Genomic DNA, 24,160 nt, shown 5'->3' on the forward strand with positions numbered 1-24,160 from the left:
AGTGTAAAGGATTCTGCAAAAAGATGGCGGTCAGGTCACATAATCGTGATCTGGTGATTATGTAATAATCATGACAGCCCTGATATCAAATCAAAGACAGGCACGGCTGGAAAACAGCGGCGCTGATTATAAATTCTCTCTTCTCACGATAGCAGAAGGTTCCTAGATGGGGACGCCACTGAATAAACATGGCCACAGCTGCCCATTGCCCACTACCGTCTCTTCAGGCTGCAGGTACCCTCAGATAAACAATGTTTAGTCCCTGTTGGCAGGCTGCTGAGGACAGCACCCTGGTGAACGCTGCTCTTCATCCCTCATCACTCTAAAAACCAGCTCGCTGCCACTGGCCAGGCCAGCACACCGTGGCCCCGCAGCACTTCAGCATATATTCTCCTGTGCCCTGGCACTTCAGAATTGAACCACTTTCAGGCTTTTGTTTTGTTTTTTTGTTTGGTTTGATCACGTTTAGCAGTACAGTAATTGGTATCATATGAAGCAGATGATATCACCAAGTATGCACAAACGAATGAGGAAGAAAATGAGAAAACAAGTTAATGAAGTAGATAATGTAAGTTGACGTCTGATGAATGGAACAGCTGTCTTTGATAATCGGCACTGCTGTTATCTGGTCATTATTTATTCTTCGTACTTTGAGGGTAGAGACAGAGTGGGGAGGAGGAGAGGGAGAACAGATGAAGATGTACAAGAGAGGCCAGAATCTGCTTTAATTAGTCAGAACAAAGGCACCGGGCAACTGTGAGGAAGAGCGTGGTGGCACAGAGCCTAAAGATGGATGAGGAGACGAAAGCGAAGGGAGGAAAGGAAGAGAGAGGAGCAGAGGAGAGGAGCAGAGAAAGAGGGGAAGCGCGGGTCAGGGTAGGGCTCCTGTAATTAACTGTGAACAGAGCCTAACTGTGCCTTATGGGAGCACAGGGCTTCTCTGAAAAAGGTTGTCGGAACGGGGTGGGCACCTATTCACATCTGTCCTGTCATCCCCCTGTCTCTGCCGCCGTTAGGAGGAGGGAACGCAGCCTCTCAACCTGTCTGCCCGGCCCAAGATCACAGACGTGGTCAAGTCTCCGACATCCCCCACACAGAACCTTTTCCCCGGCAGCAAGAGCAGCCCCAACAACCTGGTCAACAAAGGGGGTATCCCTAGCCCCCTCGGAGGAGGCATAGGCCGGGGCTCCTCTCTAGGTAAGACCCCCAGCTCATTGCCAGTCTCCTTCACACCATGCTTACGAGTCTTAGGCTACATCCATTTACCGTGCAAGCACACACTCACATACGCACAAGTGAATGCCTGCTGTAAAAGCAGTAGTGGGGGTGTGTTTGTGTGTGTCTCCGTGTGTGTCCTAGTGTGTGTTTACTTTCTAGATCTCTCTGCCATGTCTAAAAGCACTTTTTATTGTCTTCACCCCTGTTACATCTACTCTGTGTGTGTGTGTGTGTGTGTGTGTGTGTGTGTGTGTGTGTGTGTGTGTGTGTGTGTGTGTGTGTGTGTGTGTGTGTGTGTGTGTGTGTCTTAACTGGACGTGCAGACATTCTGTCCAGCCTGAACTCCACTGCGCTGTTTGGGGACCAGGACGCGGTGATGAAGGCCATCCAGGAGGCGAGGAAGATGAGGGAGCAGATCCAGAGGGAGCAGCTGCAGCATCACCAGCAGGGCATGGAGGCCAAGCTGTCTGCCCTCAGCGCTATGAGCCTCAACAACTGCAGAGCGGATAAGGTCAGGATTCACTGCTGCCCTCTCGTCCGTCTCTTCTCCATGTACCAGCAACCTGATAAGTTACCAGCACCGTGTTGTTGGTAAAGTTTCTGTACAAAATAACGACCCACGCGCCACTGGTTTCAGAGTAAGATGCGACAAAACACCGGTTTGACCACACAGGGTGTTGTTGCTCTTCGCGAAAGTAGCACAACATCCCAAACTAGTGAAGAAACTGGAACACTGTGATTTTGATAACGCAGTAATTCTTAAGACCAATATTTCTCTTTAATCCCCGTCCAGGGTGTCGGTATTGATTAGCATTGCCATAGCAAAGTGTGTGTGTGTGTGTGTGTGTGTGTTTGCCTGTGCATGTTTAAAGGGCTCGGTGTTGTTGATGTTGGTGTGGGGGCCGTGACAGGCCATGGCAGTGCCCAGTGCGGGTTAAGAAGACTCTGAAGTCTCTGCCCAATTAAAGCACACTTGCGGCCCTCGCCGTCCCTCGACACGGGACCGGGCTGCTTTGTACCAGGAGTACACACTCCCAGGGATTCCCTTTAAAGATATCTTCAATCGATGAGTCAATCAAGGGGAGAAAAAAGCTGTCCTCCCTCCCTTCAGCTGGATGCCATGTTGCCAGTTGGCTGTGAGGAGCAGGCAGGAACCGGGAGCGCTGCTCATTAATATTTCACCACCTGACACTTCCAACCAGCAGCCTCAACTAGGTCAATGTATATGTAAAAAAGTAAATGAATATCAATTTGAATTTCCTTCTTATTCGCTGTTTGGGGGGCGGGGTGGGGTGGGGGCTGTCTATGCAGGTGGCAGTTGTCAATGCTCTCAATGAAGTGTGGCAGATAAATTGGCGCAGCCCAGAGAGGATGCAAGGAAACTGCCTCGCCGCGGTACTTATTAATGAGAGCTAATGACAGGCTAACTCCTTAACAATAGTATTTCATTCTCTGATGTGTTTGTCTTTATTTTGCACAGCAGGGACCCATTTCCCTCTCAGTTTGAAGCATATAAACAAACGCACAACTTTACATACACATTTATACAACACAAGCCGTTTCATACACATATTTGTACCAACCCACAATTTTACTAAAAACATATTCATACAACAAACCACACTATTTAATGCAGGTGTCTATAAAAAGAGACACAATTTTTGCGCTTATATTTTTGTGTTTTGTTAGTCTTCATTGCTCATTGTAAGTGTGTGAGGCCTGGAAGAAAGCATCCACCGCTTGTTTCTTCTCAGCCAGTGAATGTGAAAGGCACCCAAGGAGCTCCCTGCCATATCCCCCATCCCACATCCCCCACCCCAACACACACACACACACAGGAGCGAGAGAGAGATACTTTTTAATTCAAAATTGAGTGCAGGCTGAGGAGGCAGGCAGTGGAGGATCATTGGTGGTCACTCGGGGTCAAGTATGACCATCCTCAGGTGGGCGTAGAGGTTGATCCTGGAGCCACATAATGGGAGGATGCTTGCACGTGACAGCTGTTTACATGGAGAGGCTGATGTGCCTGCAGCCACCAAATGGGCCTTGGCAGGGGGTGTCCAGAGTCCAATGGAACAGAGAACTGAGACGATTGGGGACCACCTTCTGTTGCAGCCTTCATCCACCTTCACCGCCGTTGTGACCTGGAGACATCCTCCACCAGTTCTGCTGTTGAGGTCTTTGTTGGATCACGCTTCGTCTGGAACCTCCCCCTGACCTATCCGCCTTGGGGGACCCTACCAGGAGCCAAGCTCTGGACGGCATAGCTCTTGGGATCATTAGTACACACAAGCTTCTCCAGCATGGCATGGTGGAGACCCAGGTGAAGTAATGGAGGATCAAAGCACTGACAGCACACAGACGGAACAACAGATAATAATGATGAGCATTATCAGGAGGAAAGTAGGACTGGTACGGCTGGGTTAATGCACTGTTAGCTGGATGTGCATGAGACTCCCTCTTTTGGCGAGGCTCTCTATATTCTGTGTGTGGTGTGTGTGTATGTGTGTGTATGTGTGTGTGTGTGTGTGTGTGTATGTGTGTATGTGTGTGTCTGCCTATGCTACCAGGGATTTAATAGGTGGCACAGTTACCTAGCTGAGCTCTTTCAAATAATTGTGTAGAGGATATCAAACACATCGTAAGTGTGTGGATGAGGTCTTGAATAATGAGCAGCCTAGCATACACGGCCTGTCTGTAGCATACACAGCCTGTCTGTAGCATACACAGCCTGTCTGTAGCATACACAGCCTGTCTGTAGCATACACAGCCTGTCTGTAGCATACACAGCCTGTCTGTAGCATACACAGCCTGTCTGTAGCATACACAGCCTGTCTGTAGCATACACAGCCTGTCTGTAGCATACACAGCCTGTCTGTAGCATACACAGCCTGTCTGTAGGCTGAGGAACTACTAAGTGGTAATTTTCTTGGTTACAATGTCACACATCCTGTTAACAGACCCCCCGTACAGACCTCAGGCCTCACTCCATACATCCACACATCCCTGACTGAGGTACTACAACAACACTCCCCCTATTTGGTGGGTAAGGAATTTGAGGTTCACAAAACCAAATCAGTATCATATTCATCCATGTGCTGCAATAAAGAACAGTAATTCGGTGATGAAAAAAGAGAGCCAGAGGGGTGGGAGGGGGGGACAGAGAGAGAGGTGGGGGGCAGAGAGAGAAAGAGAGAGGGGAGAGAGAGAGTGAGGGGGACAAAGAGAGAGAGGACAGAGGGAGAGAGAGCGGTGATAGAGAAAGAGGACAGAGGGAGAGAGGTGATAGAGAAAGAGGACAGAGAGAGAGAGAGAGGTGATAGGGGGCAAAGAGAGGACAGAGGGGGCAGACAGAAAGAGAGGTGATAGAGAAAGGACGGAGAGAGAGAGGACAGGGAGGGAGGTGATGGGGGGGCAAAGAGAGAGGGCAGAGGGGGCAGACAGAGAGAGGGCAGAGGGGGCAGACAGAGAGAGGACAGAGAGGTGATAGAGAGAGGACGGGAGGTCCAGAGAGAGGACAGAGAGAGAGAGGGGTGATAGAGAGAGGACGGGGGGTCCAGAGAGAGAGGACAGAGAGAGAGAGGATGGGGGGGTGCATAGAGAGAGGACAGAGAGAGAGAGGTGATGGAGAGAGGACGGGGGGTCCAGAGAGAGAGGAAAGAGAGAGAGAGAGAGGACGGGGGGGGTGCATAGAGAGAGGACAGAGAGAGAGAGGGGTGATAGAGAGAGGACGGGGGGTCCAGAGAGAGAGGACAGAGAGAGAGAGGGGTGATAGAGAGAGGACGGGGGGGGGGGTGCAGAGAGAGAGGACAGAGAGAGAGAGGACAGAGCAGCTTCTGCTGATACAGGCCAGTAGTGAGGAGAGGTTTGGATGGCAGAGATAAAAGCTTTAACTTTGCTCAGTTTCAGAATATTAATATTTCAGCCAAGTGCCTCACCTGACATAAATATGGTGGGCTTTTTACTAGCTGCCCTCCCAGTCTCTTGTTTGGAAGTTTATCATAGTGAGAGCTTACACAAGGAATATTGTGGGAAGGTAACATAAATGAGATTAAGGAGAGGTTAAAATCATCTAGTGCGGCTGTGAGGAGGGGATATTAAATATTGATTTATCCCGGTGTAACGACCGGCCAGAGGAGTGGGTCTAAGTGCTGCTTACGGACGGATCAATTCATCTTTTAATACAAAGTGTGTCTGCAGAGCACAATGCATCCCCCCTAACCTCTATTAATATGACTCCTCTCTCCATCCTCCCCCACGCCCCACACCCCTCCTCTTTCTCCTTCTTCATTGACCTAGGACGGAAGAGAGACTGCTCTACTGTACTAACTGCCCATTACTCGGGGACATGTGAAATATTCATGCTTTACAGAAGCATGTTTTCCTGTGTAGTAGTCCTCTCTTTATTTGTCTGTTCTTACTGTAGCCTATCAGCACAATACAACCTTTATGCAGCCGTCCCACAATTTACCTGTCTGAAATATTTATCTACAGGTATTATTGTCTGCAGGGGGCAATTACTTTGTTCAATTATTTACCAGCTGCTCTTCACCCAGGAAGGGCTTTTATCCGGTGCTGGGCAGAATGCCTACAGTCAAATACATCCCCATCCATTTGTACCTCTCTGAATTGTTTCCTGCTGTTATGTACTTTTGCCATGACTGCATGCACCGTGTGCTGCAGGGCTGCGTTTGTATACATGCTACCACTACCACTACTACTGCTCTCGGCTGCTCCCGTTAGGGGGCGCCACAGCGGATCATCTGTTTCCATCTCTTCCTGTCCTCTGCATCCTCCTCTGTCTCACCAGCCACCTGCATGTCCTCCCTCACCACATCCATAAACCTCCTCTTTGGCCTTCCTCTTCTCCTCTTCCCTGGCAGCTCCATATTCAGCATCCTTCTCCCAGTATACCCAGCATCTCTCCTCCACACATGTCCAAACCATCTCAATTTTGCCTCTCTTGCTTTGTCTCCAAACCGTCCAACCTGAGCTGTCCCTCTAATATACTCGTTCCTAATCCTGTCCTTCTTCGTCACTCCCAGTGAAAATCTTATCATCTTCATCTCTGCCACCTCCAGCTCCACCTCCTGTCTTTTCATCAGTGCCACTGTCTCCAAACCATACAACATAGCTGGTCTCACTACCATCTTGTAAACCTTCCCTTTAACTCTTGCTGGTACCCTTCTGTCACACATCACTCCTGACACTCTGCTCCACCCACTCCACCCTGCCTGCACTCTCTTCTCCACCTCTCTTCTGCACTCCCCGTTACTTTGGACAGTTGACCCCAAGTATTCCAAGTACATTTGTATACATAACAAAAAAAGTACCTGTATGGAGGGAGACCTGGCAGTTGGATGCCATCAGCCCCCACAGCGCGATGATGTAATGAGGAGTTCTGTAGTGACACCCGCACACTTCCTGTCAGGGCGTCTTCCCCTCGGCTCTGACGGCGCTCCAGAGGTGACGCCCCGGAGGTTGTACAGATAAGATATATTCCTCTGCTGACATGTCCCAAACGGGAATCAAAAGGTGAAAGGCCAATGTATTAACCTATTGAACCGCCCTCTCCTACCCTGCAACCCTGTCTCTCTTCAATATTGATGAGTGCAATTGTCCATTTCCCGGGTGCCCGAGCCCCGGCGCTAAATATTCAAATGGAGCTTAAACTGGTGCTCGACAAAATCCTGACTCCTAACCTATTGGTCACAGTGGTTACATACACTCCTGCGTGTGTGTGTGTGCGTGTGTGTGCGTGTGTGCGTGCGTGCGTGTGATGCCAGGGTTCTATTCAGGCAGAGCCCCTGAAAGACTTTGAATATAATCTTGTCTGGTCTGCAGCCCTGGAAGCAATTTTCTGCTCCTTTTCGACTGCTGTCTTGGAAATTGCAAACCGAGGCATTTTGGCTGCCATGTAAATCCTTGGCATACAAGGGCTTGCCCATCCAAATTAGGTTATGCTCAGCTCCCGGACACTGGCGGTAGCCAGCAAGTGCTATTGTGAAGATTGCTTACATTAATGCTTTGTCCAATTGTTCCCGTCTGCCAAAAGAATAAAAAAAAAGTCTATGACTCTGGACGATGTTTGTGTGTGTGTGTGCGTTGTCGGGTCAGGTCTTTTTGCGCCTTCTCGCCTCTTGCCCAGAAAGACATCAAGACCGCATCTTGGTTGGGTCATTTGGCTGAAGTAATTCTATTATTTTTCAACGGTCGTTTTAAATGGCGAGCGTCTGGCGTGCAGCAGTCACTCAGACACGTTACCGGGCCTGCTGGCTCGGACCCGTAATGCCATGCACGCTGCAGGGAACGCACAACAAAGACACGGGAATAGAATAATGGAATAAGTCACAAAGGGCCATTTATGCAGTTTGGCAATAGGCGCGTCCAGGCTGCAGCGACCCACGGGTCATGGGATTTGGCTCGGATGTTGAAAGGGTTTAGGTAATGGTCTAATATACTGTGGTTTGCAGCTTGTAGCGCTTGATAAGGCGGGAGATTTGAGCCCACTTTAATAGTCCCTGGAGGGACCCAGTGAACAGTTCAGGGTCATCGGAAAGCTGGAAACCCATAAAAATACATGATCTCAACACAAATGATCTCAACGCAGCGAAAAAGCCGAGCGCACAGACAGAAGGACCTCCCAAAGTACAGGCGGAGATGGCAGCGCATAAAATGCGCCGATTCAAATTGAAGTTGAGGGATTACGTTTTACGAGTTTGACTTGCTTTCCCTCTCACAAGAAAGCCTCTCGTGAATCCCGAATGTGTTCTGCCATTAAACACAAACACCGAACACGATGTTAGAACTTTTTTTTACCAGAAAAGTGTTAGCTCGGCTATTTTTCTCCGTAGCTTAGGCCTCGCAGTTGAGTTGAGTCTCGGTCAAACAAATGTGAGGCAGCGTGGCCCGGCAGCGTCTGTGGGACGGGCACCACTCGGTAGCCGTGTCCTGGGAGAAGCAAAGGAAACGCCACCATAGAAACCCCCGCTGAGCTGCTGCTGCTGCTGCTGCTGCTGCTGGTCCCTGTGCTGCAGAGCGATGGGGAGCTCCTGGAGAACCGGAGTCTGCATGAAAGGAGCTTCTGGCTTACCGCACGGCTGGATGTACTTAAGATTTAAATGGTTCAAAACTACCAACTACTGGAAGGCTGTAGACTTATAAATAACACTGCAGTTGGTTACAATAAAAACACAAATCAGACGTGGAGTTGAACAGGGAGGCAGCTGTTTCGGAGCGCCTACAGTCTCGGTTGCCACCAGCTTTGGGACAGATCTATGACGGCTTCAGCTGGAGGACCTCGGGAGTCTCAGCACTGAGTCACTCAGTCCACCGCAGTGACGATGGACACTAAGCCCTGTATCGTGGTCAGACATCCATGGCCTTCAGGTTGCCCATCACCAGGTGTGTGCTGGATCCAGAACCGGTCCGCTACATTAAACGAAGCGACCAACAGTTTTGGGCTGTGCAGCTCCTAAAGATTCACATTTTAAACATCAAGGAAATTAATGTGCAACCACATGACTCCATCCATCCATCACACATGACTCCACCACGATGGCAACTTGGATGAGACTGAAGGAGCAGAGGAGTGACCGATGAAAATGCTTAATGATAGTAGGATTTATCATAAATACACGGTCATAAGAAAAACTATGGACGAACTCACATCCTCCTGGTTTGAGCTTCAGTCAGGACTTTCTTTACCCATGGCCCTTATGTCTTTTTACAAGAACAACCGTGAAGTGTCTCTCTTAGCTTGTTTTTTTTTCCAATATAAGTCTGAAGTGGCATGATTTGCAAACAGTGTGTATCAGAATCAGGCTTTATTGGCCAAGTATGCTTTTACACACACAAGGAATTTGTCTCTGGTTATCAGTACTCACAATGTACATAATATATACATACACACATACTTGTATGTAAACGTATGTGCCTACAGCAGCTATCAGGACAGCGTTGAAGTAGTGGTGGAAGTGTATGTAGCTGCTGTTGATGCCATCAAAATCAAAGTGTATTTGATTGTATGGCTGGGGGAGCAGGGCAGGCTAAGCTAACCGCTAGCCCATGCAGACTGGCAGTTGACTGTGGTGTTTTTGATATCGTTGTGAGGAGTGCGGGAAGGTGTGTCGAGGGTGTCAGGCTGGGGGAGCTGGCACTGGATCGACTGGGAGAGCTTGGTCCACTTTGTCCGGTGGGCCCGGGGACCACAGCCCCTGCCCGGAGCTGCGCCTGAGGAGGAAACGCCCAAGGGCAGTCAGACAGGATGCGGAAGCGGGGTGGGCTAAGCTAACTGCTAGCTCGTGCAGACCGGTGGTTCCGACAGTCATCCTGCCTGGCGTTCGTTCCCTTGGACAGTGATTTTTTTGGTTTAGTTTGGGTATGTGTGTTAGTTTGGGTATGTGTATTAGTCTGGGTATGTGTGTTCCTTGTGGTTTTTGGATGTGTTTTTGTCTTTGTGTTGCACTGCTGTGGGCTGGAGGAAACGGCATTTCATTTCATTTCATGTACGCAAGTGCATGAAGTGAAATAACAGAGTGTTCCTGATTCCTGATCCTGCCCAGAGATGACTCACAGACGTACCAGTATAATCAGTCTCCACCGTGTGATATCAGCCACCTCCCTCCTCCTGCTACGTCATCGAGCTGCATCTGCATGTGAACAGTGTAAGGAGCAGTGTAAGGAGCAGTGTGGCCGTGCCGTTAGCCTCACACTATTTATAAAGGAGAGCATGAAGGGGTGTCGAGACTGGCAGTGCAGCAACATAAGGCACAATGCACAGGGCCGTCAGCCGCCCGGCCCTGCCAGAACACACCCTGTGGGCAGCGCTGCATGCCTGCAGCACGGGTCCTGCGGCCGAGCAGATTAAAGCTCTTTTTTACAGCACTGACGGGGGCTCCCTCGCTTCCCTCACACAAGAAGTTCCACAGGCTCTAACATCCATCCTTTCTCTCTCTCTCCCTCGCTCCCTCTCCCCGCTCATGACTTCAGTGGAGAGAATGCAGCTGAAGAAAATATAGCTGTAACCAAACTTCAGACGCAAGACCTACGTAGCCAGGGTGCACGAGATTATTGTGGATGGCATTTTTCCACTACAGCTTGGAGTGCACCGCTATAATTTACGTTGTGGGATGGATGGAGGGTTGCATGCTGAAGTCATCTGAGGGAGGGAGCAGTTGCCTCCGCTGCCTCTGTGGTCAGAAGAATGGGAGGGGAACAATGTGTTCTGTTACATCTTTTGTATCCTCTCTCTCTCTCTCTCTCTCTCTCTCTCTCTCTCTCTCTCTCTCTCTCTCTCTCTCTCTCTCTCTCTCCCCCTGATTTCTCCCGTCTGACATCACCCTTGCTTTATTTTCCTGTCATTTTCCTTTTACTTTTTAGCGAGGAGTCACCTTTATCTTTCATCGCACACTGTCGTACTTTTTCTTTCTCTGCTCATCAGATCCCAGGATGTTTTATTTTCAGAAGTTATTCGTGTTGAAGTCTCCCTTCTGTTCTGAAATGTCATACAGTCTCTCTTTCTGTCTCCCTCTCTCTTCCTCCCTCCCTCACTCTTCCTCCCTCTCTTCCTTCCTCGCTCTTCCTCCCTTTCGCTTCCCCCTCTGTCTTCCTCCCTCGCTTCCTCCCTCTCTCATTTCCCCCCTTTCTCTCTCTCTCTTCCTCCCCCGTCTTTCTGCCTCTCTCTTCCTCCCTCTCTTATTCTTCCTCGCTCTTCGTCCCTCACTCTTCCCCCCTCTCTCTTCCTCCCTCTCTTATACTTCCTCGCTCTTCGTCCCTCACTCTTCCTCCCTCTCTTATACTTCCTCGCTCTTCGTCCCTCACTCTTCGTCCCTTTCTTCCTCCCTCTCACTTCCTCTCTTCCTCCCTCGCTCTTCCTCCGTCTTCCTCCCTCTCATTCTCCCTCTTTTCCTCTCTCTCGCATTCTCCCTCTCTCTTCCTCCCTGTCTTCCTCCAGCAGGATGGCTAGCATCCCTTGATTCTGCATGTCCTTTGCTACTCTTCTGTGTCAGAGTGATCAGTAAAAATTTAATGACACTATAAAATAATAAAAGTGTCATTAATTTATCACAGCACTTGCGTGGGCAGTAAAGACGCATTAGTTCACTGAATATTTTCAAGCCTTTAAACAAAAAAGCCTGATGTTGTGCATATAATTTATGGCCATAACTTAAACGGTAATCTTAATTCCCAGATATAAATTACCAAACTTATAACCAATAAGTATATTAAACTCAGTATATAAAATTTAATGAAAATTTGTGGGTCCACAGAGGATATAGAGTCTAATGTTCATTAGCATGGCTTACACAATATAGTGTATTTGCTAAAAGGGGCATCTGCTGTGGTGGGGGGAAAAAAACCCCGAAACTCATGATAGCCAGGTGTCTACAACACTAGTCCATAAGCACGTCAACCTTCAGAACCATCCTCACCAGTAACGGTACAGTATAGGGTCATAAACCTGAAATAGCTCCCACAAAATGCACAAACAAGATTGTCATGTAGGCGTGTTCAGTGGTGTTTCCAGCTGCAAAATTAACACTCACTGATCATCAGTGTTTGTGTGGTGCAGAAAAAGTTTAGCACAGTGATAGATATTAATGAAATTCACTGATGGATTGCCCCTTCCTCTGTCCTCTCAGCCCAACATGATGCTTAATGATCATGAGTTTATAAAAGGACTTGATTGATCAGGAGGGACCAGCGGCGCACAAGAGAGGAAAGAGATGGATAATTTATGACAGACTTCCCCCTAAATACTGTTTCTTTCGGCTGGACGGACCAAGTAGTATCCAAAGCGGCACCCATATAGCTAATCGCACATCAGTCACTTTGTCACCAGGCTGCAAGCTTCTTTCATTAAGTGCAGTAATGTGCCAGGGTGATGAATACAGCTGTGTGTGTGTGTGTGTGTGTGTGTGTGTTCTCCTGGATCGCCACCTTGCCGTGGTGGAGAAGCTTGTGCGTACTAATGATCCCAAGAGCTATGCCGTCTGGAGCTTGGCTCCTGGTAGGGTCACCCAAGGCAGATTGTTCAAGGGGGAGGTTCTAGATGAAGCACGATCCAACAAAAACCTCAACGGTGGAACTGGTGGAAGATGTCTCCAGGTCACAACATCAGTGAAAGCGAATGAAGGCTGCAACAGAGGGTGGTCCCCAATCGTCTTGGTTCTCCATGCCATTGGACTCTGGCTACCCCCTGCCAAGGACCGTGTGGTGGGTGCAGGCACATCGTGTTAAAAGCTGTCACATGCAGGCATACTCCCATTATGTGGCTCCAGATCGGCCTCTACACCCACCTGAAGACCTAGAAGGACCGTCATGAGGACGGTCATACTCGACCGCGGGTGACCACAGATGATGATGTGTGCATTTCTATTTGTGTTTGTGTGTCTGTATGTCAATGTGTGAAAACGAAGCAGTGATAAATATACTAGCAGATGCCATTGACTGCAGTCGTCAAAATGCAACGTTTCTGTAGCCTCAGCCGCCGGAATCAGCCTCAGCCCACACCCAAGACCAGCTGGAACAAACCAAGAGGACGGAAGAGAACTCAGACCAAAGGTCCTTCTCAGTACCAAGGACACCAAGTTCGGACTTAGCAAGTTCGACTCGGGGAGTACAAACTCCCAAGGACGGGAGGATGCAGTATGGTCATTCTGCAGCTGGAACCGCAGTGTACTTGTCGACGTCACCATCTCAGCTCGTCTTGGCAATACATGTCTACTCCAGTTATCTTCACTGTAATGTATACTTACTATGATATAAAATACAACCCTGCTTCTTTTCGTTTTCATTATGTATATATATTTTTGTGTTCCAAGATCTGTGGTGGGAAAAAAGTTGGACTAGCGCTAGTCGGACCCCTGTTGGCAGCTTTTTGGCCGATTCAGCATGTTGAATTGGCGGAGCCCTTCAGTGAGAGAGATCACTCTGATTGGCTGTTCAGCTTAGTGAATCAGTGCAGAACATGCTTGTTGGCCGTCGGCTGTAGTGTTTACGGGGTGTTCAAGTGCTACTTTTTGGCTCAGACGGCAGACGACGTGAGGCAACGCAACAGTTGGCCTTCGTCGCCGCTAGTCAGTTTGGTGCGTCTGGGCCCTTAGAGTACACTAGCTTTATCTAGGGCTACTTAATAAACTGGTTAGTACAGGGGAGGTTGGATACTTTTACTAACTTAATAATATTGAAATGGATTACCCTACAAGTTCAAGTTCAACTTTATTTGTCCTCGAAGGGCAATTGGTTTTGCAGCATAAAGTGCAACAACAAAAACAAACATGAGATCACATTAGTAAGAGTAACTCGGACTCAGAATACATTCCACATACATACCTGCCCTTTGTCTGCTTGGTACTCAAACATCAAGAGTTTGATGCTCAGTCTGACAGGCCTTGGACAGTTGGGTGCACAAACATCACTATACGTTAATGCAAGCAGTATCTGTGCCTCATCTGTGTCATGTACATCATTACTCATTAACCAGGACATACTTCAACAGAAACAGGACATTTCATGTCTATGATGTGGTAATCATGTATGCTACAGTAACTTTTGGACTCAGAATGTGGGAGGATAGGTGTGCTCTTACACTGCCTATCAAGCATTGAAAGAAATAGAAACCTTCTCAAGCATAAGCTAGCACCTGAACAAACACGTCAGATGTTCGAGGGAAATTTAATTCTGGTAGGCTTCAAAAACTCATATCAGACAATTCATATTTAGAATGCAGTTGATGACAGCGAGGATGACATGGGTAACACAGAAATCGATGAGCGGGAACTGTCGGGTAACGGTGTCCGAGGAAGGCTTGTTGCCCACCTTTCTACTTCTGAAGAAATACCTGCATGTCTGCGTTAACATCTAGACAGTAAGCCTCTCCAGATGTTGTCATGTTCACTAGAAGTTTCTTCCTCAAGCTTGGGTCCTCTACCAGAGGCCTAGGAGTTGGAGGGTTTCATGCAGTACCTTAACTGTACCTAGGACCACACTCTTCTGGACAGAGACCTCAGATGTTGTTCCTGGAATCTGCTGGCACTCTCCCAGTTTGGGGGTCACAGCCCCTAGTACTCCTATTACCACTGGGACTACTGTGGATTTCATCATCCACATCCAATCTAGCTCTTCCCTCAGCCCTTGGTATTTCTCTAGCTTCTCATGCACTTTCTTCCTGGTGTTGCGTCACTCAGGATTTCTACATCGATCACTACTGCTGTCTTCAGTTCCTTGTCGACCACCACAATGTCTGGTTGGTTAGCTAGCACCTGTTTGTCAGTCTGTAACTTGAGGTCCCACAGGATCTTAGTTCTGCCATTCTCAATCTCAGTCACCTTGGGCGGTGTCTCCCATTTGGTCTTGGGGACTTCCAGTCTGTATTCAGTCCATATATAGAGTGACAAAAGTACCATCACAAAGCCTGCTTGCAGATGTGAACACAGCCTTACGCAGTATCTCGACTGCCACCCTAAACGAGACCAACAAGCCACTGCCACCATAATCCTGGAGATGCTCCATGGAAGAGAAGGCTGGAAGCCAAGATCAAAGCAGCACAGAGAGATGTCAGCCAGTTAACAGAGGTGCAGAAAGTTGTGATGAAAGCCAGGCCCTAGTTTAAGAAGTACAGCAAGCTGTCCATAAGTGAGGCGCTGGAAACTGCCAAACAAAGGCACACAGCTCTGGCCACCAGACCCACCCAGAGCAGAGACCGAGCAATACTGGAATGATAGTATATGGGAAAAGGAGACGTCACACAACACCAATGGCCAGTGGCTTCTGGACCTAAGAGTAGACCACAGTAATGTCCCAGAACAAGAACCAGTTATCATCACCGTGGCCGACATCCAACAACAAGTGTCAAACATGGAAAGCTGGACTGCAACAGGCCCTGACGTGATTCAGGCCTAATGTTCTCAAGATCAGGGCATAAGTAGAAAAAGATGAACCAATTCGCTAATGCAAGCTAGTTAGCAAACAACACAATTATGAGAGCAAATTCTGGTGCTAAATACAAACTAGTTAATGTTGTCATCTCTTTTTGACAGTATAAATGTAACCTTACGTGGAGCTGCATGGCTAAAAATGTCTCCGTAGGTTATATCTTGGTCTGGAGTTCTCGTCTGTCGTCTTGGTTTGTTCCTGTTGGTCTTGGGTGTGGGCTGGGGCCGAGTCCGGCGGCTGAGGCTGGAGGAACATGACGATTTCTAAACACAGACACTACTTCCTGATCGGCTGCATTTTGGAGACTGCAGTCCATGGCATCTGCTAGTGTATTTATTAATGCTTGGTTTTCAGTGATTGATTCTGTAATGGACCTTGCACAGTCCGACATTATTGTACCATTTAAAAGCGACAATTTAGAGAAAATACATAGCAAAAATTTCTGTAGCATTTTTTTTTCTCTCTCACACCAGCCAAACCAATGTATACAACAACCCAATATACAAGTCAGTAAACCGATATACGTCCTGGGTATGACGTTAAACTGCAACCGTCGGGTTGTCGATGACTAAACCGGCACCCCCCCACTTCAACCTTTGGGTTGTTGTGTCAAGGGGTGGATGAGTTCCTCTGTGAACAAATGGCCGTCCATACCTGGAGAGGAGATAGGGACCACCAGGTACTCCCCCTACTGAAACACAATGATGACTCAACTCGTTGAGGCATCAGCTGTGCTCCTACGACCTCCATAGGTTACAGAACTGATGATGATGATGATGATGATGATGATGATGAAATCAATATATAAGCCAGCAAACTGATACATAGGACAGTTAACACAGATACAGGAAAAAAAAGTTTTAATACATTGCAGTTTTAATACTTATATATTTTTTTCCTGTATCTGTTGACGGTTTTGGGAAAAAACATTATATATATATATATATATATTATATATATTATATATTATATATATATGTATAGTTTTTTTCCGGAAACCATCAATGGTGTTGATAGAAGTGCTCAACTAATGAGGAGTGGAATGTCAATACCAATATCACTACTTTTTTTTTTTGTTTGGATATGTACACCAGTTAACCATAGTTAAGCATCAAATCAATGTATATTCCCATAATTCAAATGACATTTTTCCTGAATGGAAGACCCCATAGCGTTTTGCTTCACACAGAGCGTGTTACTCAGAGAGGCGCCGCGCTCCATCTTGTCTTTACAAAGCGTCTTCTTGCCCAGCGGGGACCGCCACATATGTCACAATTAGACAACACTTAAGTTAGTAAAGGGCCGTCAGACAGACAGGCTCTAATCACAGGCCCTAAGCAGGTAGTTGTTAATTGTATATCAGAGTCACTCAGCTGGCCATAAATACTGACGGCTCCTTCGAGGATGATGGTAAATTGCAGCACTCATTCTGTCTCCCTCACAGTGTCTTCTTTTGAGAAATAGCTCTTTAATAAATAAAAACATGAGGAAAATCAAAATACTGTGAAAGGCCTCAAATGGACTCGAACTTCATTCCTCATCTCGTCATCCTTTCCAACCATCTGGAAAAAAAACTGCAAGAAACAAATATGTTAGTCATACTTATTTCTTAGTAAGTGTTCTCTGAGAAAATGTTTTATAATTTTGATTTGTTAAATGCATGTATTAATTGTGCAGTCCTGCGTGGTGATCCGGTGGGTTGACTGCAAAGGGGAAGGACGTGGAAGGGTCGTCACGTTGTTGAGGCAAATGTTGAACACCACAGTGCAGCTATGTTGTCACACAATCAGCATACCTTTAACAGTGGCATACCCTGGGGTATGTATGGGGTATGTATAGGGCATGTAAACCTCAGGCAAACAGCAAAAATATAGGACATTTGGCTGCAGTAAGGGCGGTGGTGCAGTGGTTAGCGCGGTCGACTCACAGCAAGAAGGTCCTGGGTTCGAGCCCTGGGGTAGTCCAACCTTGGGGGTCGTCCTCTGTGTGGCGCTTGCATGTTCTCCCCGTGTCTGTGTGGGTTTCCTCCAGGTGCTCCGGTTTCCTCCCACAGTCCAAAGACACGTAGGTCAGGTGACTCGGCCGTACTAAATGGTCCCTATAGGTGTGAATGTGTGGCCTGTCCAGGGTGTCTCCCTGCCAGCCACGCAGTGGCTGCTGGGATAGGCTCCAGCATCCCCGCGACCCTGAGTAGGATAAGCGGTTTGGATAATGGATGGATGGATGGATACCTGAGGTTTCAGTCAGGGCCTTCAGCAGTGAACTGCCCCCCCACACACACACACAAATTTCTCACATGGTTGCCGATAAAGCCAAAACAAACACATACAAAATGCACCTTCACACACTATCTGCACTACTACATCATCACCAACAAGACAACTGATGTTCAACAACCACAACGCACAGCCACACACACCACTGTGCACTATAGCAGCTACTGCAGCATCACCATCCGATCTTCCTTTGTGTCACTCAACAACCAGCCTGCACATATTGCCTACCAACACGGGGATCACCTGTTCAAATCCCCGTGTTACCTCCGGCTTGGTCGGGCGTCCCTACAGACACAATTGGCCGTGTCTGCAGGTGGGAAGCCGGATGTGGGTATGTGTCCCGGTAGCTGCACTAGCGCCTCCTCTGGTCGGTCGGGGCGCCTGTTGAGGGGGGAAACGGGGGAATAGCATGATCCTCCCACGCACTACGTCCCCCTGGTGAAACTCCTCACTGTCAGGTGAAAAGAAGCGGCTGGTGACTCCACATGTATGGGAGGAGACATGTGGTAGTCTGCAGCCCTCCCCGGGTCAGCAGAGGGGGTGGAGCAGAGACCGGGACGGCTCGGGAGAGTGGGGTAATTGGACGGGTACAATTTGGGAGAAAAAGGGGTTAAATAAAAAAAAAAAAAGGCCTCTCAGATATCAGAATGATATACTTTAATAACCACGCTGAATTTCACTGCCACACATTCACTTTGACAGATATGTAGTGGTGAAACGTGTGGTGTGGTTATGCCCTGAGACCACCGCGAGCCATGACAGTGTTCTTCATCTGCTGTCAGAGAGAGACAAGATGATGAGGAGTTTCAGAAGGCGACAAATAATTTTAAAAAAAATGTGTGTTTTTATGGAATATATATTAGCGCACAAAAATGTACTTTTTGCTTGCCACGAGCAATGTGGGACCCTTGCAAAAAGGAGCTGGGATGCAGGTGGTCCAGATCTGGATCTCGTTGCTGCAGGATCTGGCGTAAATTGGGTCATATGGTTGTATTTATCAGCAAAATGCAACTGCACACATAAAATCCAGACGCCTTGATATTTTGTCTTTCGGCCACATGCGTTGTGGTCCATCTCATACGCCGTGTGCTGCAGCTTCTTCCTCTTTTAGGGAAATCAAAGTTAGATATGTGCAGACTCAGACGGGGGGGGGGGAGGAAAGGGCAAGAGCGGCACAAAGACCAGCGGCGCTGACCTCACCTGAGCGTGTGCTCAGACCGCGTGTGATTGGCACGTTTAGAAGAGGGGGAGAAGAATGGGACGGGGTCAGGGCGAACGGCGCACCTTGGGCAGCCTCCGACCGCTCACCCTGGGAGTTAAACAGATACTCTCCTCCGAATGGCTGCAGCGTGCCTGCTTTTAGTGTCATCCAGGCGCAACCTGGGGGGGGGGGGGATTATTTGTATCACGCAGAGTCAAAGTGTCCATCTCCTACTTGAGTCTTTAGAGAGGAAGACAGCCTTGTGCTAATGCCCTGTGTGTTCGCCGAGGAACTAGGTCATTCCACAATGGAGCCGGCAGCAGTCGGCACTCTCCCCCTGCATAATACATTAAGTGTAATATGCAGCGACTATTCAGAGGCCCCCCGAAAGCTGTTATTTTATTCTGTAAATGCACATGGACATGACATTTAATATTGTCGCAGAGCGGTGAATGACAGGGTCTCATTGTGCGTCAAGTACAACATGATGCCAAGTTTAATCTGAGCATAAAGCGACACGACAAAAGGGAAAACACGGTGTGTTCTCCAAAGCATGAACCCTGAATAAATGATGGGCTCCGAGCTCTGAGCGCCGCCGCAGACTGCGAGGGGAGGACGCAGGGAGAAGATTACAGAGGAAAATCCGAGCGCTGCAAAGAGGACCGCGGCCCCCATTGTGTGCTCGGGATCACAAAGTATTCCTCTGTAAATCTATTTACGGCACCCCCTGGCCCTCACTGTCTCTCTCCTCTGCCTCCCTTCATCCATTATAACAGCTGATGAATAGAGCGAGAGGAGAAAGGGGAGGAAAAAAGCAGCGTCTAGTTCACATCAAGAGAGCCGCTGCTCAGAAAGAACGTCCAAAACACCTTTCTTGTTTTGTTGTTTTCTGTTTTAGAGATTTGCGATGGGGTTGTATGCACCATCCCATTACGGCGGAGAAAAATACAGGGATGTGTATCTGCTTGTTTGTGTTTCTCACCGTATCTACCCTCCCCCCCCCCCCCCCCCCCCTTATAGGAGAGGGTGCACTTCGAGAGCCTGGGACACCACCTCGGCAAGCTCGGCGAGGACGGGAAGCTCGGCCACAGGGTTATCGATCTCACCAGGCCGGAGGATCTCGATGGTAAGTCTGCACCCCAGCGTTCCTCACTAACCTGCGTAGGGCACATAACTCTTCTCCCCCCCCCCCCCCCCCTAACAATTACCCTGCCCTGTCTTCGTCTCCGGACGACCTCTCGCAAGGTAATGGCCACATGCCTTCTCACGGCATCTCACCTTCGATGCTGCCTCGCGGTACCGTCTGGATCTTGCCGAGCGGAGTCCCTTTCCTGGACCGCTCGGTTCAGCCGTCGGATTGTTTCTGTGTGCTCTAGCACAGGGGGAAGGGGAGGGGGGGGGTGATTCGGCGCTCGCCACACTAAGCCGTGACGATTTTAATGCCGCGGCGTTGCCCTTGAATTGCCACGCCGGCATGCAGTTAACGGGTCCTGCGGGGAAGAGTGGTGGTGGTGATTTCTGCATCTGCGGGCGTCGTGAGTCTGAAGGGTTTGACTGTGTAGTCAGGAAGGCGTGTCGGTGTTTCCTGTTCGCCTTGGGGATTCATGATCAACGTTGTACATCTTCTGCGCAGTAGTAGGGTCTTCGTTTTACTGCCACAGTATCGAGTCGCGGTGTTTATAACGTTGCGATATTTGAGATATCGAATCAACACTAAAACGAATCGGGGGGTGGGGGGGGGGCCATGCCTGCTGATTCGTTCCCGGCCCGGCTGGCCGGAGCGAGGAAGACCCCGGGCCGTGCCGTGCCGCCCTGTACGGCCGCGTCCTGTATGACCGAGCGGCGCATGAATGTGTTCCTGCACAGACGAGCATGTGTCTTTGGGCCATTCAGGAGTTTTTCACAGCTGGGTGAGTGGAGAACAAGGGTGGCCGAGGACAAAGCTGGCTTGTGTCCAAGCCCGGCTCCCGCCGCGTCTGAGCTTGTTTGAGGTCCTGCACACGAGGGTGTAAATTCGGGTAGCACCGGTACGACAGAGCATCATCTGCCTTTGTGGCCCGGGCTGCCACACAGCGTCGGGAGACCTGATGTTTGTCCGACATAAATATTTGTGGCAGTTTCCATGGCGCTGCGGAGTCGGGGCGAGGGGGAAAATGGATCTGACTCACCTTTGATGGCTGAAAGCCTCCCAGAGCAGGACAGCTATTTCTCAGGACAATGTAAGTCCACAGAAGCTTTAGGTAGCCCTGAATCGGGAATGTTTCCCAGCAGTTTTTGCCCTGAAGTGTCCCCGTGTAATGAGTTCACACGGATTCATACACAAGATGTCGGTTTACCTCCCATGAAATTGTTTGTTTATCGACTCCAAAGCAGATGCCTAAATTATTTATCGCCCCTGCTTTCACATCACACCCAGTCCTGCCGATGAGAAGTAGAGGTGCACTTAGTGGTTTTTCGTAGAGCTGTTTCCCATGTGAGCCACAGTAGCAGAATCCGTCCCAGCCCTCTAGCCCCCCGGGGGAGACGTGCCCTCCAGTCCCCAGCCTCCTAGTGGGAACCTTCCTTCTGTGGCTACTGTGAAGTCAGGACAGAAGCAGGGCGCGCACAAGTGCAGTTGTGTCCTTTTAAGTCCTGCACGGGGCCGAGGGAAAGGCTAGCGCCAGACGCCTCCATTCAGCGTTCCCAGTGGGCTGTGGATTAGGCCCAGGCAGAGGTTAGCTAGAAGAGAGGGCCTCTTCTCAGGGTAAGAGGCATGGCTGGGAGCCAGGGGACTACACATAACTCAAAGGCACAGTCACTATTTCATCTCTTCCACCACAAACATATCTGTCTGTCTCTTTCAAGCCCCGACAGGAAAACATGTCCGGCTGACTGATGGCAAGCAGGGTTTTACGATGCTGCGTCCACATTAAAAAGTCTGTTTTCGCAGCCAGGGAGTGTTTACACTCCTGGAAGCATGTTGACTTTTCAGGTCCTTGTTTTGAGGACCCCCACCCCACCCCACCCCACCCCCGCAAGCATTGTGGCTAAATAGGGTATACAATCATGCTTTGATATATAGAAAGGTTTCATTTCAAACCCACCCCCCCGTTTTCTCCCCAATTGTACCCGTCCAATTACCCTACTCTCCCGAGCCGTCCCGGTCTCTGCTCCACCCCCTCTGCTGATCCGGGGAGGGCTGCAGACTACCACATGCCTCCTCCCATACACGTGGAGTCACCAGCCGCTCCTTTTCACCTGACAGTGAGGAGTTTCACCAGGGGGACGTAGCGCATGGGAGGATCACGCTATTCCCCCTCCCCCCCCTGAACAGGCACCCTGACCAACCAGAGGAGGCGCTAGTGCAGCGACCAGGACACACACCCACACCCGGCTTCCCACCCGCAGACACGGCCAATTACGTCTGTAGGGACGCCCGACAAAGCGGGAGGTAACACGGGGATTTGAACCAGCGATCCCCGTGTTGGTAGGCAACGGAGTAGACCGCCACGCCACCCGGACGCCCCTCGTTTCAGTGTTTGTTTATGTTTTTATGTGATGAACCCGCGTTGCGTATCACATCCACACACACGTTTCTCTCGAAAGGTAAACAGTTAGGGCAACCTGTGACTGTGAATAGGACAACCTTTACTTCCTGGTCTGCTTCCTGGTCTGCTTCCTGGTCTGCTTCCTGGTCTGCTGTGACCCTCAGTGAGCTGCGCTGGAATAAGCTACACTGTAGAAGAAAGCACGAGTTATACAGCGCCACATGCAGCTGTTGCAGCAAACGCCAGCGTACGACATATAAAGATGGCGCCTCACGGACTGGTGACCTGACCACTGGGGGACACTTTCCCAGTGGCGTTTGGGGAGCACACAGGAGACTGCGGGGGTGTGGTGCAGGGTGGTGCGGCCGCTGATGGAGCGCTATGCAGATGACCCGGCTCTTGCCAGCTCAGGCCGCTGAAGAGCGGCGTGGGTCCTGTGCGTCTCCACGGCGTGTTTGTCCGAGGCCGTGAAGCAGGGCGTCCTTGTGTCCCGGAGAGGAAAACTACTGGGCGCAGCTCGCCGCCCCCCAGATGGCGTGTGAAAGCCCCTCGCTGTGAACAGCTCGCTGTGAACAGCTCTCCTTCAGAACAGCGGAGCGGCAGAGAACAGCAGACCTCTGTCACCGCGCCGCTTCATAGAACGCTTTAAGTTGCTTAAACCAATATTTGTAGAGCAGCGACCGAATTAACAGCTGCCAGCCTCTAACGACGGCAGCTGGAAGGCCGCGGCGGCGCAGTGGAAATAGATAAAGTTTCCTTCATTCTGCAAAGCCGCCAGCCACACGCGTAAACCCACCGCAGATTCATTAGGTCTTTTCAGGCTCACATGAAAAACATTAGGGGCGGCCACAAAGGCCCAAGCGAAGCCAGTTTGTTGGTTGACATATGGCGGCGTGGCGGCGGCGCGGTGCGGAGGTGGTGTGTTTGTGTACAGCCGGTCCAGCAGAACAAGGAGGGCGTTGAGAGATTCACGGAGGCAGGAAACACGGCTGATCTGAGCGCAGTGTGACAATGTGAGCCGAGTCCTGGAGACCGGACTCATCCGGAAGCCCGGTGTTGTGTGTGTTTACACGGCCAGCTCTGAGCTGCTGTGAGGTTTTGTGTTGTTCCGCCGAGCCCGATTGTTCGGAGATGTTTGTGTTGCTGTTTTCCCTCCACACCGGGGCCATGGGAATTCCATCCCGGCTTTACTGCCTGGGATTTTCCCAGAAGAGACACTCGCTGCTGAGAGCTTACACAAGGTGCTGTGGTGCTGCACCACTTATCACTCACACACACAAAACACACACAGTAACACAATCACACACTCAATAACACACACAATCACACACAATCACACACAATAACACACACTATAACACAATCACACACACAATAGCACAATCACACACACAATAGCACAAACACACACAATAACACACAATCACACACACAATCACACACAATAACACACACAATCACATACACAATAACACAATCACACACATAACACAATGTGATCAATACATTTCAACTGTCCTCAAGTCAGCAAACTAGGACAAGCTTCTTGTGTGTGTGTGTGTGTGTGTGTGTGTGTGTGTGTGTGTGTGTGTGTGTGTGTGTGTGTGTGTGTGTGTGTGTGACATGGCAGGGTGAAAATAGGAATGTGTGGAGCTCCACGTTAAGGCTCATGGCATGTAAAGGGCATAGGGCAGAGCAGAGTAAGAGCTCCAGCCAGCATGTTATAACATGTCAGCCATTTGTTCCCATGCTCTCTCTCTCTCTCTCTCTCCCTCCCCCCCGCCTCTCCCTCTCCTGCCTCTCTCTCTCTCTCTGTCTGTCTGTCTCTCTCCTGCCTCTCTCTCCTCTCTCTCTCTCTCCCCTACCTCTGCCTCTCTTTCTCTGTCTTTCCTCTCTCTCTCTCTCTCTCTGTGTCTCTCTCCTGCCTCTCTCGGTCTGTCTCTCTGTGTGTGTCGCTCTCTCTCTCTCTCTCTCTCTCTCTCTCTCTCTCTCTCTCTCTC

General features: G+C 49.5%; 1 protein-coding gene across 3 annotated transcripts in view; it reads left to right on the top strand.

The window, feature by feature from the left end:
* Positions 1–24,160, top strand: part of sox6 (SRY-box transcription factor 6) — a 144,131-nt gene that overhangs the window by 108,125 nt on the left and 11,846 nt on the right. For 2 of the 3 annotated variants that reach the window (XM_056278322.1, XM_056278320.1), the window contains exons 9-11: positions 1,017–1,197; positions 1,542–1,729; positions 19,654–19,759. In XM_056278322.1, coding sequence (XP_056134297.1) covers positions 1,017–1,197; positions 1,542–1,729; positions 19,654–19,759 — 475 coding nt within the window. Of the gene's footprint in view, positions 1–1,016; positions 1,226–1,527; positions 1,730–19,653; positions 19,760–24,160 lie in introns of all 3 variants that reach the window. The other variant, XM_056278321.1, reaches the window with a different exon arrangement.

This window comes from Lampris incognitus, chromosome 4 (assembly GCF_029633865.1).
Source record: "Lampris incognitus isolate fLamInc1 chromosome 4, fLamInc1.hap2, whole genome shotgun sequence".
Taxonomy (NCBI): domain Eukaryota; kingdom Metazoa; phylum Chordata; class Actinopteri; order Lampriformes; family Lampridae; genus Lampris; species Lampris incognitus.